Here is a 17,142-nt window from a genome sequence, read left to right as displayed (position 1 = left end):
GTTGCAACGGTTATAGTCAAACTCCTGCCTGGGAAAGTGAAGGTGTGCGGCGGAAAAGGGAGGAGGAGAGTTGGGAAAGCGAAGAGGGGGGCCACCAAAGAGGAGTAGAGAGAGGCGGAGCACCGTTGGGGACCTCGGGAGAAAGAGAGAGAGGCCATTGATTTGGGTTTAAAATTTGGATAGAGACTGGTTTTGAAATTAGCCTACTTAAAGGAAGATTGAACCTGGACATGTTGGTTCAATGAAAGTAAACCGTATACGAGAGAGAAAAAATGCCGTAAATGTTCATCACAAAGGGCGAGGAACCGCGGACAAGACCGAAGGGACAATTGTCCTCAGCCAGCTACGACTTTGTCGCTTCCAGAGAACCCCCACACACCAAAGAGATAGCTCACATTTGGACTCTTCATTGGAACAAGTGGAAAGATTGAACCACTGCGACCCTTGGATGTGAATTTAAATTTTCTTTGGGATTGTATTCCGTTTGTATTCGGGTCACCAAAGCAAAGCGTCGCGGCAAAGCGTTTAACTGTCTCTTGCCCCTCAGGGTGATGAATGTCCGTATTCACACGCGCAGCGGGGCTTCCAAAGAAGAACAGATGCAGAAACTGAGATTGGGATGCGTCTCAGTGCCTTTGTAAAGCATGGCCCTATATGTTTTTCAGTTAGAAAAGAGATACTGTTTGTGAAGAGGAATCACATTACGTTGTAGTCTATTCTTCGCCTAATTTGGACTAAAGGAATTAAAGTGAATCAAGGAAAGCCTTGCTGGATACGCCTGAACTACTCATAGGCTACTCGGATAGTTCTTTTGTGTGGAGGGATTTGCAAAACACTCGCCTATTTTAGGATATTCGAAAAGAAAGGTAAGATCTCGGATAATTTATTCACATATATAACTTTAATTTTACTCGTAAATTGAAATAAAATGCTAAAGTTCAGTTGTGAAGCCTTTGTGGGGGCTACAATTCGTTTCATTCATTACTTCGCCCGTACATTTTCCTCACTAAGTTGCATCTTTAAGGAATATTTTTCAAACTTATTGACCATTTTTTTGTTAGCCTTATAGAAAAAATGCAAACATCACGGTGTTAGGACGCTTAGGGTAAAAAAAAAAGAAAAGAGACCTTTCACTCAAAAGTCTACTGCAAGTTCTCATCATGCATTGTGTGAATCATGACACCTATTTTGGATCTTCCCCAAAATTGTCTAATACCTGCATTCAGATATTCAAAGCTATATTTGGTTTTGTAGTAGGCAATGTGTTCTGCAGCATGTTGTGGCTAGCCTATGCTCCAGCCCATTGTAGAGCTCTCAGCTCTGCCAGTCGGAACATCTCGATGATGCTAGGGCGTGTGCGAATCATTAGCTACTTTGTCTCGGATCTTGCTTCGATTTAAGCGTAATCCGTGATGTATTAACTGTAAATATTTATAAACGCCCACCCACCCCATATACTGTTAGTTAGAGTCGTTATGTCAGCAATTTATCAATCCTAAAACGTGAACGATAGGATACCGATTGTCGATACAGATGCGTAATGGAAAGGCCCTGAAGCCTGCGGTTCGATTTGTTGAGGTTACTATCGGGTGTGGCTTTGCTACGCCGCCTAGGCCGGCTTCCAGCCCGAGGCTTTTGTAGGCCCCTGGGAACTAGGACAGTTTTCGGAATGTAGGCTATGCCACCTGGGTTTGTTCACTTTAATAGGCACGTTGAACTGTCGTGTGAAGTCTTGGAGATAACAGAAGTATTGACATAAATCCATCCTAGGGCTCCTCCCCCATGAACCATTTAAATCAATGTAGCTGTTTAAAGCCTACAGCACACTGGGCATAGTAATTGCATCAATGGAATTGACTGAAACACACACAGCCTGTCTCTGCATGCTACCAAACCATGTCCTTCTGTGTGTGTGTGTGTGTGTGTGTGTGTGTGTGTGTGTGTGTGTGTGTGTGTGTGTGTGTGTGTGTGTGTGTGTGTGTGTGTGTGTGTGTGTGTGTGAGAAAAAGAGAGGCAGGCAAACAGATAGACAGATTATCTGTGTTTAATAGAGATCAGGCCTGATTTGGCGGAAGGCTCCTCAGTGTGTACTAGTATGCTGGGTTTCATGACTCACTTAAACTTAGTGAAGCTACCTGGGGGGAGGGGGGGCATGCTATCTGATGTCACCTGAGTTATGTCATACATTACACCTGTGTGTGTGTGTGTGTGTGGCCCAATTATGGATTGTCTTTTAATTGGTCCTGGCAACACAACTGTTTACGGGGTTAAAAATCCCCAAACCCTCTTTTGGTCAACTGTAAGAGCAGCTTCCACAGCCAGCGCCTTGGGATGCCTAACCCTGCTGTGTCATTGGTCAGTGATAGCCTCACACAGACTGAACCACATAGGGTCATATCAGGAAGAAGCCCTTACGTTTGGTCTGCTCCATCGTGGTCTGTCTCAATGTGACCCACTGTCACACGGCACAGATTAACAGAGCCTCGCGAAGGGCTGGACACAATCATAAGGGTGTCTTTCATCCCCCAGTATTAGATTAGGAGCGTGTGTGTGTGGGGGTGTGGGGGTGTGTGTGCGTGTGTTTTATAAGGGACAGACATTCTAGAGGCAATTGACCAACTGTGCAAAAACAAAGTCACGTTGTTAACACTTGAATTAGAGATAGAGATCAGTCAGACAACTGTGGACGATACATATACAAGCAGATAGAAAAACACACACCAGGAATATAGAAGCAAGGCTACCTACATTCTCGAAGACGTAAACACGTTCTAAAAGGTTGTGAAGAAAAAAGGAAAAAAGACAAGAGAAGGTGCAGAGTTGATGGGTGGTCACCGTGGTAACCCCCAGTCCCTTTTCACCCCACAGCCCCCATTCATCTCCATAGTAATGGCTAAGCTCTGTTGCCCCTGGAGACGACAGGGGAGGATAGGGGAATGTGGTGTGTGTGTGGGAGAGAGAGTGTGTGTGGGAGAGAGAGTGTGTGTGTGTTAGAGAGCATGTTCTGTGTGTGTTAATGAGTGTGTGTGTGTGTGTGTTTGTGGCAGAAAGCGGACAGAAAAGCACACTGGGAAGAGAGAGGCAGCGAACTCAGATCAGTCTGGGGAGCAGACATTCATTTAGTGGTTCACATTTTCCACCTCAGCAATTCTTTCATTCAACGGTTAAAATGAAGGGGGATGGGGGGCATACTCCAGGGGACCAGTAGTCCATTGAAATGGCTTAACAAGACCTCATCTGCTGCCTCTACAGCCGTGTCTGCCTCACTTCTTTGTCAGTGGAGGCCTGGTCCCAGGGCTGTGTGTCCCCTCCTGCACTGACTCATGGCAGGGCACAAGCAGCCCCACAAATAGCCTGATTAGTAAGCCACGCTAACTGGTTGAACACACATGAAGGCCCCATAAGGCGTGTGTGGAGTCAACACAGTGCAGATTGTGCTGTGTGGAAACTGGATTAGTTTTTTGTGTTTTTATTTGTTGGGGCCCTCGAGCCAGACGTGTCACATGTGAGTAATTCTCCCTCTCTCTGTTTCTCTCTTCATCCTTCCCCTCTTTCCCCCTCCCCTCCTCTCTCCCCCCTCCTCCCTCCCTCTCCCGCGGTGTCCCCTGCCCACCCAGGTCTGCGCCCCCCACACCCCACCCTCCTCCCCCACCCAGCCCGGCCTCCAAGATAGATTCCCTCAGGAGCAAGGTTGACCTGCTGCGGCTGCCCCTGGCCCTCTCCTCCAAGTCCATCAGCCACCGCAAGAGCCAGCTGGGCCCCGCCGCGGGGGGAGGAGTAGGGGCCCGCAAACCCCGCCCGCCGCCCGCCTCCGACATGGACAACGAGTCGCAGTACTCGGGCTACTCCTACAAGTCGTCCCGCAGCTCACGCAAGCACAGGTGAGGAGGGGCAGGGGTTGGACCCCAGACAGGGGCTGGATGGTGGGGGGGCACGGGGTGATTGACAATCTGTCGGTGGCTTGATTGTTGACTGTTTCCGTGTACTGATGTGTCTGTGTGTGGGACATCCAGGGAGAGGAGGGACAGGCACCGGTCGAAGAGCCGGGACAGCAGCGTCCGGGGGGACAAGTCTGTGACCATCCAGGCCCCTGGAGAACCGCTCCTGGACGGCGAGTCGACCAGAGGAGATGACAGGGTCAGACCACGCACATGCATTTGTGTCGTTTGTGTATCTGTTTTAGAATGTCCTCCATGTTTAAGAAATCATCATGAATAATACACAATGCAATACTGACCTGGACATCATTGTCATATGCTCACGGAAATCTCTCCCTCCCTGTCTTTTTCGGTTTCTATCGCTCTCTGTTTCTATCGTTCTGTTTCTGTCTCTGTTCCTATCTCTCTGTTCCTATCTCTCTGTTCCTATCTCTCTGTTCCTATCTCTCTCTCCCCCTCCCCAGGATGACAACTGGGGCGAGACCACCACCGTGGTCACGGGCACCTCGGAGCACAGCGTCTCCAACGAGGACCTGACGCGCGTCTCCAAGGAGCTGGATGAGTCCTCCCCTCTGGAGTGCCGGCGCTTCCTCGGCCCTTCCCTGGGCGCCGTGCTGGGCCTCTTTGCCCTGGTCACCCCCCTGGCCTTCCTGGCCCTCCCCCAGCTGCTGTGGCGGGACGCCCTGGACCCGTGCGGCACGCCCTGCGAGGGCCTCTACGTCTCCCTGGCCTTCAAGCTCCTCGTCCTCCTCATCTCCACCTGGGCGCTGTTCCTGCGCCCGCCGCGCGCCTCGCTGCCCCGCTTCTTCATCTTCCGCTGCCTGCTGCTGGCCCTCGTCTTCCTCTTCGTGGCGTCCTATTGGCTGTTCTACGGCGTGCGCGTGCTGGAGCCCCAGGAGAGGGACTACCGGGGCATCGTGGGCTACGCCGCGTCGCTGGTGGACTCGCTGCTCTTCATCCAGTACCTGGCGCTGGTGCTGCTGGAGGTGCGCCACCTGCAGCCCGCCTTCTGCCTCAAGGTGGTGCGCTCCACCGACGGGGCCAGCCGCTTCTACAACGTGGGCCACCTCAGGTGTGTGTTTGTGTGTGTGTAGATGTGTGTTTATGTGTGTGTGTGTAGATGTGTTTATGTGTGTGTGTAGATGTGTGTGTGTGTGTGTATGTATGTGTGTGTGTGTAGATGTGTGTGTGTGTGTAGATGTGTGTGTATGTGTGTGTGTGTGTCACTCTCCACATCTTCAGCCCCTCGAATAACAACTTGTGTGACTGCATGAGGGATTCTGGATGCGATAAGAGATATGGGATGTAGACTTGTATCGGGTGATTAGATGGGTCCTGACCCCGAGGTGGCGTGAGAGGTCAGAGGTCAGTTCCAGTGCTCTAACACAGACATCCTGCTCTGTAGCATCCAAAGGGCAGCCGTGTGGATCCTGGACCAGTACTACAGTGACTTCCCCGTCTACAACCCGGCACTGCTCAACCTGCCCAAGTCCATCCTCTCCAAGAAGATGTCTGGGTTCAAGGTCTACAACCTGGGAGAAGGTGGGCCGGCTTTTTCTGCTCTTCCCCCTCTCTCTCTCTCCCTCTCTCTGTCTCCTTACTGGCATTACCACAGCAACCTGGGATCTTATCCAATCCTGGCCATTCGCTGCATATATTCCTGCCATTCCTGTCACACTTCACCTACAAACAGTCACCTTTAAACCCAGCAGCTGTAGGATGTGTCCTGCTTGGCGTTGACAGTACCGTTGGCCGTGTTCCCTTAGATAACAGCACCAACAACTCCACCGGCCAGTCCAGGGCCATGATGGCCGCCGCGGCGAGGCGACGAGACAACTCCCACAACGAGTACTACTACGAGGAGGCTGAGATGGACCGCCGGCTACGCAAGCGCAAGGCCAGGTGAGGACTCACACACACACACACTCACACACACACACACACTCTGTGACACACGGTGTACAACATTCCCACACACAGGGATACTCCCACACTGTACATTCTCTGTCAGCATACATCCTCAAACACAAACATAGGGGCTCGCAAAATCCAAAAACTGGACTGGTCAGTGCTGAACTGTCCCGGGGACGGCGTTAATTCCGAGCCCTGAACACACACATGACCCATCCCAACATACCTGAACACACACATGTCCCATCCCAACATCCCTCTGACCCTCCCACCCCCTCCTCCCTCCCCCTCCTCCCCCCTTCCCTCCCCCTCCTCCCCTCCTCCCCTCCCCCTCCCTCCCCCTCCTCCCCTCCCCCTCCTCCTTCCCTCCCCCTCCTCCTTCCCTCCCCCTCCTCCCCTCCCCTCCCCCTCCTCCCCTCCTCCTTCCCTCCCCCTCCTCCCCTCCCCCTCCCCCCCTCCTCTCTCCCCCCTCCTCCCCCCAGGCTGGTGGTGGCGGTGGAGGAGGCCTTCACCCACATCAAGCGCCTCCAGGAGGACGAGCCGGCCGCCTCGTCTCCTAAGCACCCCCGGGAGGTGATGGACCCCAGGGAAGCGGCCCAGGCCATCTTCGCCCCCATGGCCCGGGCCATGCAGAAGTACCTGCGCACCACCCGCCAGCAGCCCTACCACAGTATGGAGAGCATCATCAACCACCTGCAGTTCTGCATCACGCACAACATGACCCCCAAGGTGCGTCTCTATCTCTCTCCCTATGTCTCTCTTTCACTATGTCTCTCTCTCTCTCCTGTGTATCATACTTGATCTCTCCCTATGTCTCTCTTTCACTATGTCTCTCTCTCTCTCCTGTGTATCATACTTGATCTCTCCCTATGTCTCTCTCTCTCTCCTGTGTATGATACTCGATCTCTCCCTTTTTTCTCTCTCTCTCTCTCTGTCTCTCCCCTTCTGTTACTCTGTTTACTTATGTCTCTCTCTCTCTCTCTGTCTCTCTCTCTCTCCTGTGTATCATACTCGATCTCTCCCTTTCTCTCTCTCTCTCTCTCTCTGTCTCTCCCCTTCTGTTACTCTGTTTACTTATGTCTCTCTCTCTCTCTCTCTGTCTCTCTCTCTCTCCTGTGTATCATACTCGATCTCTCTCTGTCTCCCCACCCTCTCAGGCGTTTCTGGAGCGTTACCTGAGCCCAGGGCCGACCCTGCAGTACCAGAAAGAGAACGGCAGGGGGCGCCAGTGGACGCTGGTGAGCGAGGAGCCCGTGACGTCGTCGCTGCGCCAGGGCCTCGTCTTCTCCCTGCGCCGCCTCGACTTCTCCCTGGTCGTCACGGTGACGCCCCTCCCCTTCCTGCGCCTGGGGGAGGAGTTCATCGACCCCAAAAGCCACAAGTTTGTCATGAGGCTCCAGTCGGAAACGTCCGTCTAGCAAAGGGGGAGGGGAAGAAACGCAGCAAAGAAAGAGAGAGATCGAGTATGATCAGGAGACAGAGAGAGAGAGAGAGAGAGAGAGAGAGAGAGAGAGAGAGAGAGAGAGAGAGAGAGAGACGGCGGAGGACAGGTTAAAAACAAGAGAAGTGAAGGGGGCTTGAGGAGGGGAGGAGACCACCAATGACGTGCTTCCTCCTGCCTTTGTCCGACCAATCGGATGCTTCCTCGACATGACTCGACTGTTCCCCCCAATGCCACAGACTCACCTTACCCCGAGCAGGTTGTCAACGTGACACCGTGTCAGCAGTTGTTGTCCATGCTGCGTCGGGGTTTAGGGTTATTACAGGACAACACACCTCAAAAACACCAAGTCTGTCCTGATATTCATAATGTTCATAATTACCCCTGTTGTCATTCAGAAACATCCCAGCCCACTGTTGACACTTTGAAGTGAGTGAACTTTTCCTTTAGTCGGTTGCCTGTTAATTCTGTGTTGTTTTTGTGTGAGTTTGAACTTCCAACCTTGTATGTAAGAACAGCATACCTCATGCTTATGGGCGTTACTCCATCAGAGATGGGCTCTCTGTCTTGTCTGCTCTCCTGCAAAGCTGTCAATCGAGTCGGACACCAAGGGCTTGGGGGGGACAACTGGATGTCATGTTTGGTCAACTGTGAGTGTGCATGTGTGCACACTTGTGTTTGTTTGGTAATAGAAGTGCATGGTCAGTGGTCAGTCCTTTAACCAACCAACCATGGATTTGTGTAAAGATGTCCGACTGTCCAAACTGAAACACTGACAAGCTGTTTTTTTTTATTATCACTTCTTTTTAATATAAGAGGAAATACACTGGTGAGTAAAAAGATCCCTTTTATTTTAAAGGGGAACTTGCTCAGTCTCACAGATTAGCATCGGCCATGTGTGAAACAACAGATAAAACAGGGTTATTTTATTCTCGAGTGTGTGGGTGTAACATGTGACCACTGCACCGCTCTGACACATGCCTGCTGAGCAGAGATATACTGACCCCACCCACAAACACTGGGGACCAATAGTGTTAAAGAGCCACGACAGATATGTGGACAGACAAATGATATGCTGAAGTATGACTGTGCTTTTTGGCAGCTCCGAGCCACCGTAGCCTCCCTATGTTGTACATACATGTTTTGATTCCTTTATCATGTGTATATTTGTCAATGTTGAACTACGGAATGCATTTGTGTAGTTGTTCGTATGTATGTGTGTGTGTGTGTGTGTGTTTTGTAACAAAGTAGCTTTCATGTAAAGGTGTTTTTTGACTTGTTCCATTTCAACATAATTCTCCTGCTTGCATGAAGCTCCATGAACTTTTGGAAGATTGCATACTCGCAGTGTTTTGATAAACATTTTGTATCAACATATACTGTACTGAAGCTAAACCCCTAACCCTTTTATTAAAAACAGTAGTCGGTAACAAAAGTTTGTAGATTGCTGTGGGATGTGAACGGCTTTCACATTCGATCATTTTAGTACTAAACTATTTGAAAAACTTTCTAAATAAATGATCTCTTTCAAAATGACAATATGTGCATTTGTCTCTTTCCTGATGAGAAATTGTGATTCAGCTGTCAAACCATAAAGTCAACCGCGTGTTCCATCCCCCCTCTGAAGGGAAGTGAGTAACAGGGTATGTGACACAGTTCCTATAAACTGCGTTGCTAGGGACGTGCTCACGATGAAACTATTGTTTTTACCTTGTGTCTACCTTCTAATGATCTCCCAAGGTAAGATGGACTATATACAATATATATACATACACACAGATACTGTTCTGTGAGAGATTCCATTTTATTAGTGAAAAAGCAGGGAGTATGTATCATTCAGTAGAAGACAGTAAACCAGCACGAGGCATAAAACCTAAACTTCTGTGTTCTTGTGTTTGGTGAAAAAAGGGATAGTTCAAAAATCGAAAATATATTTCCCTCTGACTTTTAGTGCTATTTTTCAATCTAGACTGTTTCGTTGTAAATTGCCGCGTTTTTTGATATATCGTCCGTTGATATGTCTGCCATCTCTTGAGTAATACAGATCTAGATAGCACCTAGTTTTTGGAGCTCAATGTGCCCTAAAATATATTTGATAAACTCAACAGTAATGTCTTTTTTTCAGAAATCATGACCTAGTTACTCCTAATAATCCTAATAATCCAGACCTTGTTGTGGGCAGTTTAATGTAGGAAGTTGGGTTGAAATAAATTAGTTCCTAAGTGAAACAACTGTCTGTGAAAGCATCTGTAAAAAACATGTATTTTTTTTAATCTCTTATCTCACAGCATTTCATGCCATTTTGTTCAAAATTGTTGGTGGAGTTCTTTTTTGTGTAAAAGTTGGAAGTGAGGGGCCGTGTTGAAAATGTGTTTTCCTCTTTCTGTAATTGCAACATGCTTTCACAACAAATACTGAACAAGCATTTAATGAAGATGTTAAATGGTTGAACCCTGTCTTGTACATTGAATTCAATTAGCTATACTTCTCATAAAATAGGTAGAACATTATAAGAGATACTTTATAACTAAGCTGGCATAGCGAGACAGCCATGCCCAATAACATTAGGCCTGATGTTTGTACACATGTTGTTGTCTTGTAGCCTTGGCAGCGGACACAAAACAAGTGTCAGGGTTCGTGGGACAGCCTATCACCTTGAAACCAGGATACGCTGACAGCTCTGGCATCTCCACCATTGAGTGGTCCATCTTCACAAACAACACCTTCATTGCAACCTTCCGCAACGGAAATGTGAGGGATAATCGCATTCCACAGTTCAAAGGTCGTCTGAAGCTCAACAAAGACAACGGGGACCTGGAGATCCGAGATCTGAAGAAGGAGGACTCCCGTCTCTACATAGCAGATATAACGAGGACAACTGGAGGGAAGCTGCCGAGGATTGAGATTCAACTCTCAGTGAAACGTAAGGGATGAAAATACCGGTGGTCTCGCTGAATTGATTTGTTGCCTCTGACTACTTGGATACACCAACTGTATAATCTGAATAGATGAGTGAAATAACTTTATTTTAAAGGGATTATATACTTCAGGGCTGTCCAACCCTGGTCCTCAGGGGAATGTTCTAGATGTTTCCCTGCTCCAGCACACTTGATTCAAATTACTGGGTTGTTATCAAGCTCTGTGGAAGTCTAGTAATGACCATTCACTAGAATCAGGTGTGCTGGAGCAGGGAAACATCTGAAACATTCAGGACAGTGGCAACTGAGGACCAGGAATGGACCGCCCTGATATAGATGAACTTCAGACAATCAAAATTGTCAACCGCAATCCCCTTTTTGCTAAAGTGTTTTAGTGATCGATAGCTGTCACTGCAGTTAATAGATAATTCCAAAGAGCAGTTATGGTGGGACCCACAATATACTGGTATCAGATACACATGTATAGTTTGAATGTGCTGTTTGTAATAGTCACTCAGCCTTGAGATTTTACAGCCACCTTGCAGTAGTCCTGATGTCAGATCTTTTTAATTCCACAAATGTCTGCATTTCTGTCCTGTTGTGCAGAGCGCCTGGAGAAGCCCACCATCACAGACCTGTTCAACACGGTGGAGAACGGGTACTGTGTGATGGGGCTGCGATGCTCCTCCATATTACAGGGCACCAACATCTCCTGGAAATCTGATGCTTCACAGGTCAACGAAGCCTTCTTTCAGAAACGTGTCGGCAATGCCACCGAGCTGTTTGTATTCTTCAAATCCAACGCATCCCGCAATGTTACCCTAACATGCGTCGCAGCCAACGACGACAGCGAGGAGTTTGAAGTTGTAGGAAAGACTTGTCAGGGTAAGACTGAGGCTAGCGTGACTGGAACCAACGGAACAATTAATTTTTTGTTATTAAGCCTATTACAATGAAAATATATTTAGTGAAAGACTGATTATAATTATATTTATATATACAATCACAATGTTGATTTTTGTAATTTGCCTACAGGAGACAAGCCAATTTGCCCCCCTATCCGGTGTCCCAAACCCTGTATTTCAGATTTTTTTTTCTTTCTTACATTTGTAATTGGAGTTATAGTTGGTGGACTCTTTGCATACAAATTTAATGGTAAGTACAGCTAGAAATTAATACATTTAAATTGACTTTGCAGCTTAGATTTATCCATTAAAATTAGTATTATCTCTCTTTAAAATTAATTTGGTAAATGCTGTGTTCATGTGCCACTTCTATCTTTTACAGAAAAACTAAAAAAGAAGGTAGATTATTGCAAAAGAAAATTTAGGTATGTAAACTTTATTTCCTTTTTATTTTGTATTTTTTTCTTAGACAACCCCACAAGCTTTGATTACTAACAAACATTGTTCATTCTCTTGTCTTTTTCAGGGATAAGAAATCCGATTGTGTACAAGATTCAGGACTCTGAAAACAGTTCAAAATTAGGCAACTCCTGAAAATCCTCTTCACCAAGCTAACATCTACATCCTGAACCATAAGAAATACTTTGTTGTTTTTATGTTAAAAATAATATGTACATATATGCAACCTTTTTAGGTACAAGGTAGAGATGTTGAGGGGGGGGGGTTGAATTGTTTCTGTCTAATGTTAAATCTTGGTTGTTTGAAAAAAAAAACATCTTTCAGTTTAGGGTCACTCGAGCTTACTGTAATTGTGTTGTTTGTCTGTTGTTCTTATTAATTGTTGATTTGCCCTATTTGATGATTTTGTACAGCACTTTGGTCGGCATTGGATGTTTTTAAATGTGCTCTATAAATAAAAATGACTTGACTACAAAACATTGTTCATTTATTAATATATACTGTTGTTTAAAATGCCTATTGTATTAGAATATTTGGAACATATGTTATGATTTGGATCATGATTTCATATAATCATTACATTATTTTGGGTAAAAGAAATAAGATGAGTGTAATTTATTTAATCTTATTTATTAGCTGTTTTATACAAATAGCCTACATCTTAGCTTCCTTGTGAAAAAGAAAATATACACTGGATAAAAAAAACAATTTTACTGATGACATCAAGAATAGTAAAGTATAAAATCCATTCATTTGACATAATACTGCTTAATGTATCAATAATGTATACAGCATTAGCTTAGCATAATAGCAAATAGGTTACCATGACAACCTCAGGAGCATCCACATGAGCTAGATGCTGCCATCACAATGCACACTGTTCATTCAGCATTTACTTCCTTGTTGGGGATAACAACTAACCATAAAAGCTCCCCAGAACAGAACAACACACGTCTTCAGTAGGCTAGGTGTCATGGCTGACATCCATCATTTCTTTTCGGAACTGGTGCTTCAGCTAAAGTACATGCTGGTACTGAGAGACTCCGGCAGAGTCGGGCGCTGGCGTTCGGTCGAACTGGATCGTGTCGTAAACCGTCAGAGGCTGAGAGAGACAACACAGCACAGGGAAGTTTATGAACAACATGGAAGTGACGTGAGTGACCACTAGCAAGAAATGTCAATGTTTGCATTTACTACCAAAGGAATGATCATGTTACTTAAGTGTACATACATATATATCAAACTCCTGTGTTAAATTAACCTGTTTTGGGGAGTTTAATAGTGTAGTTTGTAATTTGCATGTGGGTGAGAACATTCTCACCTTGTTTGCAGGTATTACAACATGGTCTTTGACAGTTTCGTAGATGGAGTCAGGTTTGATGGTGGTGCTAGCTGGCTTCTGCAACAACAACAGAACATCTCTATGACATAGGATTAACCTAAATACGTCTGATGTTTAAGAAGTTTAAATATCTAGATTTCAACACTGTGGTTGGTGTGAGACCCGCCCTCCCTCCTCACAGTCACAGTACCGCCCCTGGACTATACCAGTACCTTTACTATTATCGCCAATACTCTTACTAACTAAAGATAGGCTCGTTTGGGACTTACGTCTTTCATCTCTATGTTGTCCGTAATGTCAGCATATATGGTATCTGCTATCAGGTCTGTGTTTGCCTCTGTCACATTTTTAAAAAGAACAGGATGTTAGGCAAGGATTGCGTGTTCCTCGAGAGCGCGTTGGTCAGCAGTCTAGAACAGTTTGGACGTATACTTCCGGTTAGGGAATCGGGCTACTGATCAGAAGGTTGCCGGTTGGATTTCCGGTTGTGCCAAATGGCGTTGTGTCCTTGGGCAAGGCACTTCACCGTATTTGCCTCAGGGGGAATGTCCCTGTACTTACTGTAAGTCGCTAAATGACTAAATGTTAATGTATTAGAGGGAGAGAAGAGCTAGTGAGAGGAATGTATTAGAAGGCGAAGAGTGCTGTAGAGCACAGACATTTTGAGACAATAGAAAACAGTAGAGTATAGCCCAGTGTATCGGAGTAGAGAATATTACCAGTTTTTCTGCATTTATAGCAGACCAAGGCCACAATAAGGAAGAGGAGAAGGACACCACATGTTGAAACACCGATGATGACATACCGGCCTTCTGAACAGAGAACTCAACCTGTTACACTCATCCAGATTGTCCCCAACATGTATTTCACACCTTACCATGAAACAGCTTCTAGCGGGAGCTTGAGGATATGAAATATGGCAAAGTAAGATCACCCACGTCCTGCTGGCAAAGCCTACCTGTGGAATCCAGCGTAGTTTCCTCCGTGCATGTCACTGTTTGTGATGCGGTTTTATGACTGACGGGATTCTGGGCGGTGCAGTTCACGATGACTCGCTCTGTTGATTCTAGGGGGAGCATCACCTGGGGGAGATGGTGGGTCTGGTTGTTTATCTTCCAGGTGTAGGACACATCAGCGTGTCCTGGAGAAGAGCAGCTCACCCAGACGTCACAGCATCCACTCTTCGACTGCCAAGTGGTGTTGAAGTCGATTTTTGCCTCGGTTATAGACTCTGGGCCACCAGAGGGAGGGGGGAAGAGAGAGAGAAAAGTGAGGGAGAGAGAAATGGAGAAGAGGAGAGCAAGAATGAAAAAAAGGAGAGTGTGAGAGAGGGGAAAGGAGAAAGAAGAAGAGAGGGGGGCGGATCAGTATTCAATGACACTCAGGCACCAGATCATCTACTGGGATTGAATGGATCAGAAGCAGCCATCTTACTGTAGACCTGAAGAGGGATGCACTGTGTGGCTGGTTGAGCTCCCTTGGCTACATCCGCCACAACACTGAATGTCCCAGAGTCCCTCAGTTCCAGGTTCTTCACTGTCAAACTGAAATTTCCAGTGTTCATTTCTAGTCTTCCTCCAAACAACGTACTTGGATATTCTGGCTTTGCCCCATTCGATTTTTCTGCTATTCTTGTGCGGTTGAATTCCCACCACACAACGTCATACTGGACTTCTCTCCTAAAGCTGTTAAACTGAAACAGCACACTCTCTCCTTCTGTCTTGTTGATCACCTGAGATGCAAGTGCCCCCACACCTGAAACACACACACACACACAGAGACACACACACACACAGAGACACACACACACAGAGACACACCCAAAGACGCATGCAGACATAATCACACACACACAGACACACACAAACGGTCCACACACACACAGACACACACACCGACACACACAAACGGTCCACACACACACAGACACATGCAAACGGTTAGCACACACAGACTCACACACACACATGCACAAATGGTCAGCACACAGACACACAATGATTCGACACACACACACAAATACAAACACACAAAAACACATGCCCACAGGAGTAAAAAAAAGTGAATTATGAATCATTATATTTTCCATCACCATCATTGTTTTATCGTTCTACTCATGTTATTTATCTTCTTCTATCATCACCATCATATTCATCATCATAATGTGCAATGAAGGTTTTACATTATAACCCGCCCTCCCCCCATCTACACACACAGACACACACAACCACAAACACACACAAGCACAAACACACACACACACCCTCCAGCCGTGAATCAGGAAAGAGAAGTGTTCAGATCTTTATCAATACACCCTTAACACAGCTCCCCCTCCCCCAGAAACACAAATCCACTGATATCAGACAAACACACCCCAGCACAAAGAAACAGACCCAAGCTGAATCGAACCAAACTAACCCAAGTGAACTTAAAGGAATCAAACAGACATTTGTGTCACTTATGACCCTCCCCCTCCTGTCTCCCTCTTCTATCCCCCCCTTCTCCATCCCCTCCACCTCCTCTCTCCCTCCCACCTATCTTCTCTCTCCCTCCTCTGTCCCCTCGCACTTCCCCTCCTCTCTCCCTCCTCCCCCCTCCTCTCTCTTCCTCCTCTCTCCCTCTCCTCTCCCCCCTCCTCTCTCCCTCTCCTCTCCCCCCTCCTCTCTCCCCCCTCCCCCCTCCTCTCTCTTCCTCCTCTCTCCCTCTCCTCTCCCCCTCCTCTCTCCCTCCTCCCCCCTCCTCTCTTTCTTCTCTCTCCTTCCCCTCTCCCCTCTCCCCATCCTCCCCCCTCCTCTCTTTCTCCTCTCTCCTTCCCCACTCCCTTCTCTCCCCATCCTCCCCCCTCCTCTCTCTTCCTCCCCCCTCCCTCTCTTTCTTCCCCTTTCACCTTCTCGAACACTGGGATACAATACAGCAGAGGAGGAAATGTCCACTCATGAATTAAAAGCCATGCTGGCGCGTATGGGAGAGAGCAGAGAGCAAACAGAGTCTGGCAGTTAGTTGTGGGTTTCTTGCTTCCTTAAACCACAAAGAATATCCTGAGCAAGTACTAACTCTACAACATCCATTGCTCAACAGTGCAGCTCAGCAAGATCAGACAGGATTAGCATTTATGCTATCATAGGAGACGTGTAAGACTAGGTTAGACCAGGTTAGACCAGGTTAGACCAGGTTAGACCAGGTTAGACTAGGTTAGACTAGGTTAGACCGGGGTTAGCGTCCCTACAAACTTTCAATTCAAAGACCTAAGACATGTACAAGATGATCAGGAGCGGCATCCTACAGTGAAGTGGTACGATGTGGTGCCCTGGAGCCGTGCCAAGTGCTCACCCGGCAGAGACGCAAACACATGAAGGCGTTGACGTGACGACGCTGGTCCCTTACCTTGGAGGAAGAGGAGGGAGAGCACTCCCCCGGGAGCGGAGAGGAAGAGCAGGCGCTCTCCAGAGACCATGTCTGTGAGGTTTGACTATTCTGTTTCCTCCAAAAGACTGGTCATCCTGTCTGTTAAGACAGAGACAGAGAGAGAGAGAGAAGGCGGGGGTGGGGTAGACTTCCTCAGTCGGCGTGCTGCACAGTTCAAGTTTGAGGCAGTGGTGTCAGTGGCTCCTTGCGTGACACGTTCTGCTTATGGGAAGTGGAGTGCTGCTTCATGACAACCCTCATGTCTGTGTGTTCATGCGTGTGCATGTCTGTGTGTTCATGCGTGTGCATGTCTGTGTGTTCATGCGTGTGCATGTTAGTGTGTTCATGCGTGTGCATGTCTGTGTGTTCATGCGTGTGCATGTCAGTGTGTTCATGCGTGTGCATGTCTGTGTGTTCATGCGTGTGCATGTCTGTGTGTTCATGCGTGTGCATGTCAGTGTGTTCATGCGTGTGCATGTCTGTGTGTTCATGCGTGTGCATGTCTGTGTGTTCATGCGTGTGCATGTCTGTGTGTTCATGCGTGTGCATGTCAGTGTGTTCATGCGTGTGCATGTCTGTGTGTTCATGCGTGTGCATGTCTGTGTGTTCATGCGTGTGCATGTCAGTGTGTTCATGTGTGTGCATGTCTGTGTGTTCATGCGTGTGCATGCCTGTGTGTTCATGCGTGTGCATGTCTGTGTGGTCATGGGTGTGCATGTCTGTGTGGTCATGCGTGTGCATGTCTGTGTGTTCATGCGTGTGCATGTCTGTGTGTTCATGCGTGTGCATGTCTGTGTGGTCATGGGTGTGCATGTCTATGTGG

The 17,142-nt window shown here is 47.3% G+C and overlaps 3 protein-coding genes across 5 annotated transcripts; 2 read left to right on the top strand and 1 right to left on the bottom strand.

Moving 5' to 3' along the window:
• Positions 1-117: 117 nt before the first annotated feature.
• Positions 118-7,344, top strand: vangl2 (VANGL planar cell polarity protein 2). Its single transcript, XM_047051684.1, has 8 exons — positions 118-866; positions 3,618-3,881; positions 4,014-4,137; positions 4,403-5,010; positions 5,344-5,480; positions 5,705-5,840; positions 6,332-6,578; positions 7,007-7,344. Exons 2-8 carry the CDS (start codon positions 3,817-3,819, stop codon positions 7,265-7,267), a joined length of 1,578 nt encoding a protein of 525 aa, XP_046907640.1. The 5' UTR covers positions 118-866; positions 3,618-3,816; the 3' UTR covers positions 7,268-7,344.
• Positions 7,345-8,909: 1,565 nt separating this feature from the next.
• Positions 8,910-12,049, top strand: si:cabz01074946.1 (SLAM family member 9). Its single transcript, XM_047051682.1, has 6 exons — positions 8,910-9,030; positions 9,893-10,213; positions 10,815-11,093; positions 11,244-11,363; positions 11,496-11,538; positions 11,640-12,049. Exons 1-6 carry the CDS (start codon positions 8,982-8,984, stop codon positions 11,677-11,679), a joined length of 852 nt encoding a protein of 283 aa, XP_046907638.1. The 5' UTR covers positions 8,910-8,981; the 3' UTR covers positions 11,680-12,049.
• A 32-nt stretch (positions 12,050-12,081) lies between these two features.
• si:cabz01074944.1 (T-cell surface antigen CD2) lies at positions 12,082-16,516 on the bottom strand. 3 transcript variants are annotated; one of them, XM_047051680.1, is made up of 7 exons: positions 16,299-16,516; positions 14,349-14,669; positions 13,873-14,145; positions 13,634-13,723; positions 13,184-13,251; positions 12,894-12,971; positions 12,082-12,674 (listed from the first exon to the last, which is right to left on the bottom strand). In XM_047051680.1, exons 1-7 carry the CDS (start codon positions 16,366-16,368, stop codon positions 12,588-12,590), a joined length of 987 nt encoding a protein of 328 aa, XP_046907636.1. In that variant the 5' UTR covers positions 16,369-16,516; the 3' UTR covers positions 12,082-12,587. The 3 variants fall into 3 exon arrangements, with proteins under 3 accessions (XP_046907636.1, XP_046907635.1, XP_046907637.1); XM_047051679.1 differs by having other exon boundaries at positions 12,084-12,674; positions 13,634-13,726; XM_047051681.1 differs by lacking the exon at positions 13,634-13,723 and having other exon boundaries at positions 12,085-12,674; positions 16,299-16,515.
• Between the last annotated feature and the right edge of the window lie 626 nt (positions 16,517-17,142).

This window comes from Hypomesus transpacificus, unplaced genomic scaffold, assembly GCF_021917145.1.
Source record: "Hypomesus transpacificus isolate Combined female unplaced genomic scaffold, fHypTra1 scaffold_170, whole genome shotgun sequence".
Taxonomy (NCBI): domain Eukaryota; kingdom Metazoa; phylum Chordata; class Actinopteri; order Osmeriformes; family Osmeridae; genus Hypomesus; species Hypomesus transpacificus.
Note: the sequence above shows the minus strand (reverse complement) of the source record. Positions and strands in the feature narration are given on the sequence as shown.